Source organism: Microtus pennsylvanicus, unplaced genomic scaffold (assembly GCF_037038515.1).
Source record: "Microtus pennsylvanicus isolate mMicPen1 unplaced genomic scaffold, mMicPen1.hap1 Scaffold_65, whole genome shotgun sequence".
NCBI classification, from domain to species: domain Eukaryota; kingdom Metazoa; phylum Chordata; class Mammalia; order Rodentia; family Cricetidae; genus Microtus; species Microtus pennsylvanicus.
The window spans coordinates 19810-26910 of record NW_027460999.1 but is presented as its reverse complement, the minus strand read 5'-3'; the positions used below and the strand labels follow the sequence as shown (position 1 = coordinate 26910).

General features: G+C 42.1%; 1 protein-coding gene across 1 annotated transcript; it reads left to right on the top strand.

The window, feature by feature from the left end:
- The first annotated feature begins 2879 nt into the window (after positions 1-2879).
- On the top strand, positions 2880-3755 carry LOC142842380 (OTU domain-containing protein 6A-like). The gene has a single exon (XM_075959138.1). It carries the CDS (start codon positions 2880-2882, stop codon positions 3753-3755), a length of 876 nt encoding a protein of 291 aa, XP_075815253.1.
- The last annotated feature ends 3346 nt before the right edge of the window (positions 3756-7101 follow it).

The following is a 7101-nucleotide window of genomic DNA, read 5'->3' as shown; positions in this document are numbered from 1 at the left end:
AGGTGTATTCTTTTCTGTTTCGATAGAGTATTCTATATATGTCTTTTAAGTCCATTTGAATCACAACATCTGTTAGTTCTCTTATTTCTCTGTTCATTTTTTGTCTGACTGACCTGTTTTGTGGTGAGAGTGGAGTGTTACAGTCTCCCACTATTAGTGTGTGGGATTTTAATATATTATTTAAACTTTAGAAGTTTTTCTTTTACATATGAGGGTGTCCTTGTATTTGTGGCATAGATGTTCAGTATTGAGATTTCTTCTTATTAGTCTCCTGGACTAATATGAAAAATGACCTTCTTTATCTTTTTTGACTGATTTTAGCTTGAAGTCTATTTTGTTAGATATTAATGACCAGTGATTGCTGTCTCCTGTTAGTTTACTTTTCATTCTTGGTAATGTTAATTTGTGTGTTTTTCTCTTTGGGATTTGCTGCTATGAGACCATCAATTGTCTATGTTTTTGTTGGTGTAGCCAACTTCCTTGGGTGGGACTTTTCCTTCTAGTATTTTGTGTAGGGCTGGGTTAGTAGCTAGGTATTAGTGAAATCTAGTTTTGTCATGAAATATCTTGTTTTGCCTTACTATAGTGATTTTAAGTTTTGCTGGATATAGTAGTCTGGGCTGGCATCCATGGTCTCTTAATGACAGCATAACACTTGACCATAACCTTATGGCTTTCATTGTCTCCAGTGAGAAGTCAGGTGTAATTCTGATAGGTCTACCTTTATATGTTACTTGGCCTTTTTCCTTTGCAGCTCTTAATATTCTTTCTTTACTTTAGATGTTTAGTGTTTTGATTATTTGGCCAGAGGACTTTTTTTTAAAATTGAGTCTATTTGGTGTACTGTAAACTTTTTGTTTCTTCATAGGCATATCTGTTTTTTAGGTTGGGACCATTTTGTTCTATGATTTTGTTAAATATATATATTTTATGTGCCTTTGAGTTGAACTTCTTCTTCTATACCTATTCTTAGAATTTCTTTTCATTGTGTCCAATATTTCCTGGTTATTTTGGGTTAAGCTTTTGTTAGATTTAATGTTTTCTTTGACTGATAACTCTATTTCCTGTACTGTATCTTCAGCACTTGAGATTCTTTCTTCCATCTCTTGTATTCTGCTGTTCATGCTTGCTTTTGTGGTTCCTGATCGTTTCTCATGATTTCTGTTTCTATAATTCCCACAGCTTGTATTTTCTTTATTGTCTCTATTTCAGTTTTTAAGTCTTGAATAGTTTCTTTCATATGTTTGATTTCCTTTTCTTGTTTTTCCCTGAGGGATTTGCTGATGTCTTCCAAATTTTGTTTGTCCTTTCCTCCATTTCTTTGAGGGAACTTCTCATTTCCTCTTTAAGAGTTTTAAACATTCTTTTGAAATTATTTTTAGGTCATTTTCTTCTGCTTTATCTTTATTTGGTTGTTCAAGTCTTGTTGTTGTAGGGTCTTCAGGTTTACTGGTATTGTGTTGCTATTTCTGCTGTAGCATGTGACCTTACCTTTTCTACTCATCTTTTCCTCTAATAGATGTGGTTGGGGCTGTCTGAGATTCTGTTGATTAATCTTTTAGGTGCTAAAGAATCCAAAGCTCAGATGGTTGTTCCTTGTGGTACAGTCAGTGCCACAGTTCTAGTTTACCCATTGGTTACTCTGTGTTCCTGGAGATAGCTCAGTGCTCCTGTGTTTTTCTCTGCTCCCTTGGAGTTTGTTGTCTCAGGCCTACTAGGTTGCTGGCTTTTACCTGTTTCTGTAAATCCTGGTCTGGATCCCCTCCTGTAGATGTCCCTTGCCTGGAGTTGGTCCTGCAAAGGTTTCTGGTCTACTGACTCAGCGTTCCCAGGCTTGGGTGCACCCAGAACAGCAGAGGACCTAGCTCAAGCTTACTCCCTCAGAGGTCCCAGACTCATGGTTGGACCCGCAGAGGTTCCAGGTCTCTGCCTATTGCCTTTGATGTTCCAGAACAATGCCCAGGCCCACAGAGGTCCTGGCTAAGGCCTACTCCCTCTGACGTCCCAGACTCATGCCTGGCCCCAAGAGATCTCTGGTTCCTGCCTACTCCCTTGGAGGTCCCAGATGCGCGCCTAGACTGGCAGAGGTCCTGGCTCAGGCCTAGTTCCTGGGAGGTCCTAGGAACTCATGCTGAGACCCACAGGGATCCTGGCTTAGGTCTACTCCCTTGAAGGTCCCAGGTTCACGTTGGGACTCTCAGCAGTCTCTGGCTCTGGCTCGCTTGCTCAGCGGTTACTCCCCAGTACCTGTTTCAGTGGAGATCGCTTACTCTGGATCTTGGACATAATTTTTATGGCATACATATTACCTTCATGGACAGACACTCTATCCATCAATCTATCCTAACTGTTTAACAGATTTTGCTTAATACATTCAACAGCTTGAATTCTCTCAGACAGTGTCTCTTCACCCTCCATCATTGACTGGGTTTGGGCCATCAAATTGGTTGTATCCTTCTCCAGAGTGCCGATTTTTCCTTTCAGCTGGTCATTATCAGTCTTAAAGTGCCTCATTCATGGCTCATTAGTTATCAAACCATTTTTAAAGGTGAAAATATGAAATACAAAGCTAATCCCTGGAATGAAATATAGGGATGTAGGATGGAAATCACATAAGCCTTGCATAATACCATACATGGTATAAGTTAAAAAGCTGTTGTCTTGTATTGATAAATTACTTGTTATGTTGACATTATAAATCTCACCTGTCGAGAGTGCCACAGCTTCCTCGGGCAGCGGTTCTGTGAGGCGGTCTGGTCCCTAGGGCAGCAGTTCTGTGAGGCGGTCTGGTCCCTCGGACGGCGGTTCTGTGAGGCGGTCTGGTGATTTGAACTGTTCCAGCTTCCTTCCAACTACAATTCTCGCCTTCCACTGCGATAATGGATGACCCCGAGACCGAATTCCAACGGGTGATCCGCCGCCATTATCGCGAAAAAAGAGAGCTGCAAGCTCACATCCAGGCCCTCGAAAGTTCTGTCCCGAAAAATGACAGGAACAGAAGAAAGCAGGTGTTTGCTGATACTGCCCGTCTCAGGGCCGAGATGGAGCAGAGGCACCGTCAGGAACTGGAGAGATTTCAAGAAGAGCCTGACACCAGCGTGGAGTCGATTGCAGCCAACCTCAAAAAGATGAACCTTGAAAATGTGCCCCCACGCCCATCGAAGGCCCGGAAAAGGCGTGAGCGAAGAGCTAACCTGCAGAGACAACGCCCGCAGAGGATCCCAGTGGCCCAGAGCGAAGAGCAGGCCGCCTACCGCCGCGAGGAGGAAGAAAAGGTCGCTGCCATTTTGGCGGCTAGAAGTCTGGAGATGAAGCCCATCCCTGCCGACGGCCATTGCATGTACCGTGCCATCCAAGACCAGCTGGTGTTCTCGGTGACTGTGGAGAGCCTGCGCTACCGCACGGCCTACTATATGAAGAAACACATTGATGACTTCTTACCTTTCTTCACGGAACCCGAGGCCGGCAACTTCTACACCCGTGAGGACTTCCTGAGGTACTGCGATGACATCGTGCACAGGTCATTGTGGGGTGGCCAGCTGGAATTGAGAGCCATGTCGCATGTCCTGCAGACCCCCATCGAGGTGATACAGGCCAACTCGCCCACCATTGTGATCGGGGAGGAGTACACCCGGAAGCCGATCACACTGGTCTATCTGCACTACGCCTGTGAGTTCGGGGAGCACTACAACTCAGTGAAGCCCATCGAGGCCGCGGGCACCTCCGCCGCTGCCATGGCGCCGCGCCTGTTCTAAAAGTTTCCAGCAGCCACGGACCTCGGCTCTACGCGCCATGTTTCTGCCATGCTTGACACCTGCAGATCCTGGGAAAGCTGGAACAGCTATGGCATTTCTCAGTAGGAACACTTGCATTTTCCTTGGCTGGTTTATTTTCTTCCAAGATTTACTTAAATATTGAAATTCGTCCCTTCCAATCCTGCCTCATTTTGGTTGTTTTGTTTTCCGACTGTTATGTGTGTCTTCTTTGGGGGACAGGCTTACGGACGGAAGAATACCTCCTCGGGACAACCAAGAGACTTAGGTTTCATTGAGTCTAACTTCATTTGGCCCTGAGGTACTTTTGTCTCCTTCAGGCTTCAATTAATGGTAAGCTGAAAATGGAAATGTTGGACTTTGCTTATTGTTTACCCGGGCGTGAATGAGTTTAGCAGAAAGGTTCAGTTTGTGGGACTTTTCCTTATGTATCTATCAAATCACTTGATAAGAGGAGTTTGTGTGGCTGAAGTGGTTTATGAGTGTTTTTCATTGTTTTTTCCAGAAAAAAAAAAGCCACAGCTGGCCGTTTGGTTTGCTTTTAACCGACGTTCCAATGCCAGGGTCACGAGCAAGTCTTCCAGTAGTAATTTGATTGTTTTGTTTTTCATTCAAACTTGTAAAGCTGCAAATGGATTTTAGTTGCTCAATGTTTTCTGAGCTTTTAAAAAATATGTTTTCAAATTTAAATGCTAAGCGTAACTGTTAGATACAGAAATTCAGTTTAAATGAGCCAGTAGAACAAGTAAGGGTTACCTCAAAGATGTGGAAGATCTGAATTTAGTGACTTTCCTTAAGAGGAAAAAAAATTAAAGCAACTTTTGGAAGTTCTACGGTAGTTGATGAGCTTTATGTAAAAGAAAACAGTGAACAATCCAGCTCTGTGTTTGTTAAGGATGAGTTGATATCCTGAATATGCCAAAAGAAGAGCGGCACGGAATGATTTGTGTAATTTCTAAGGTTATTCATAAGGTCCTAGATTTCAGTGAAGTTACTTCAATTCATTTTGAAAAACCTTCGTCCCTTCCAAATGTTCCCAAATAATACATGTCGGTTCAAAAATGTTTAAAACCAGTTGTGCAATGTGTTAAAAGATAAAAACAGCATTTGAAATAAAAAAAAAAATAAATAAATCTCACCTGTCATAAGGTATATCGAATTGAAGTATGTGCAATAACTGTTACCGGCCAGCAGGTGTCGCAGTTGTATTTGCCTGGTAGGAAAATCCTAGCCAAGGACTTTTCAAATTGGTTTTAACCCATTAGTTACTGAAAGATATGCTTAATTTAGGATCAGTTATAAAAGTGATCAAAGTGATTTTGAGAGTTGGTGACGAGGATAAAGAGAAAATCCAGAGCATTCCATCAGTACAAATCACAAACCCTGTACTCCACAAAGATCCCTCTGTGGCCGCAGCATGGGTACTGGAGGGACAGGAAGGCAGCAATGCCAACAGAGACATCCAGGGAACCCCACACCCCACCTGTGCCTTTGCAACGTGCCCGGGAAGCCAGACCCAGAGCAGCTCTGGGATGCCACTGAGGCCAGAGATTGCTATAGAGCCATGCACAAGGAGGATCAGTGCCCAAATACCTACGTGTGATCCAGTGGTGGCTGGGTGGAGTTGCGTGGGTCCTAAAAAGTGGATGTAATGGTCCCCAAGCCAATTGTTGAAGGACATGGGTCAAAGAATCCCAGGCTAACTCCAAGATATACCAATTATATTTTTTCTTTATTATAAGGGGCAAACTCACAAAACAGGAACGAGAAGTCCAGCATCAGCTGTGTAACATGGGAACCACAGAGAGAACCCTGGGCAGGCCAGTGGTTTTCTCCAGGTACCCAAAAGGTCACTCTCTATCCTGGTCCACCCTCTTAAAGATCATTGGCTAACAGAGATTCCCCATCAAAACAACATTATTCTTACCCTTGGCATGCAATTTATTCTTATAGGTAACTGGTTTTTTGTTTAAACCTTTTTGTGGTTGGTGTATCTATTTTTGCCTAATTTAATGGACTGATTTTGTATTTTCTATGTTTTTGGTAGTCTTTATATTTTATTTTTAATCTTTGAGTTTAAAAAATGTGCATGATTTTAGGAACACTATGTGAAATTGATGCTCTAGATCATTTAGACACAGAGAACAGAGAGAAAATTCTTTGTACTCTTACTTTGGCCACTAAAATTTGAGCATTGTTATAGACCTAACTCAGGGCCTCCAGTCTGCTACTGAGCTACATCTCTAGTCCTTGTTATTTAAGTTGGGTCTTAGTATATAGCCTGGGATGGCCTTGAACACTCATTTCTTCTGTCTGTACCTTCCTAGTTCTGGACCACCACACTAATCAGGAATCTGTCTAATCTAGACCTTTCTTGATGTTTTTCCCTTCTTCCCCCCACCCCCAAGATAGAGCTCCAGGCTAGCCAAAGCTATATATAGGTAAACCCTGTTTTGGGGTGGGGGAGAAAGAGGGAGAGGGAGAGAGATGAGGGTAAAGAAAGTGTCATATAAGTTAATATACAGAAAAGAATTCTGTAACACAGTTGTTTCTAATTTAGTCTATTTTTCATTTTGCTGGACTTTTGTACCTTTATTATTATTACAAAAATAATATAGCATCTATTCTAAGATTAATACAGTCAGGTTCAAGGGCATATGCCTGTTATCCCAGTTTCAGAGACAGGTGAGAGATAGAAGGATTGCAATTTTAAGGGCAGCTTAGGCAACATAGAAAAGACCCTAGGGTTGTAGGAGGAGATGGATATAGATGCACATAGATAGTAATCAGAGAACAAAACTGCCCTCATTGTCAATGTGGCAATTTCTCAGAAAATTAGGAAACATCCTTCCTCAAGACCCAGTAATACCACTTTTGGGTATCTATTCAAAGGATGCTCAATCATGCCACAAGGACATGTGCTCAACTATGTTCATAGCAGCATTGTTTGTCATAACCAGAACCTGGAAACAACTGAAATGCCCCTTGACCAAAGAATGGATAAGGAAAATGTGGTACATTGACACAATGGAGTACTATAAAACAGAGAAAAATAATGATATCTTGAATTTTGCAGGCAAATGAATGGAGCTAGAAAACATCATTTTGAGTGAGGTAACCCAGATACAGAAAGACAATTATCACATATACACACTCATAGGTGGTTTGTAAACATAAAGTAAAGAAAACCAGCTCACAAATCAATCTCAGAGAACCTAGACAACAATGAGGACCCTAAGAGTGACATACATAGATCTAATCTACATGGGAAGTAGAAAAAGACAAGATCTCCTGAGTAAATTGGGAGCATGGGGACCTTGGGAGAGGG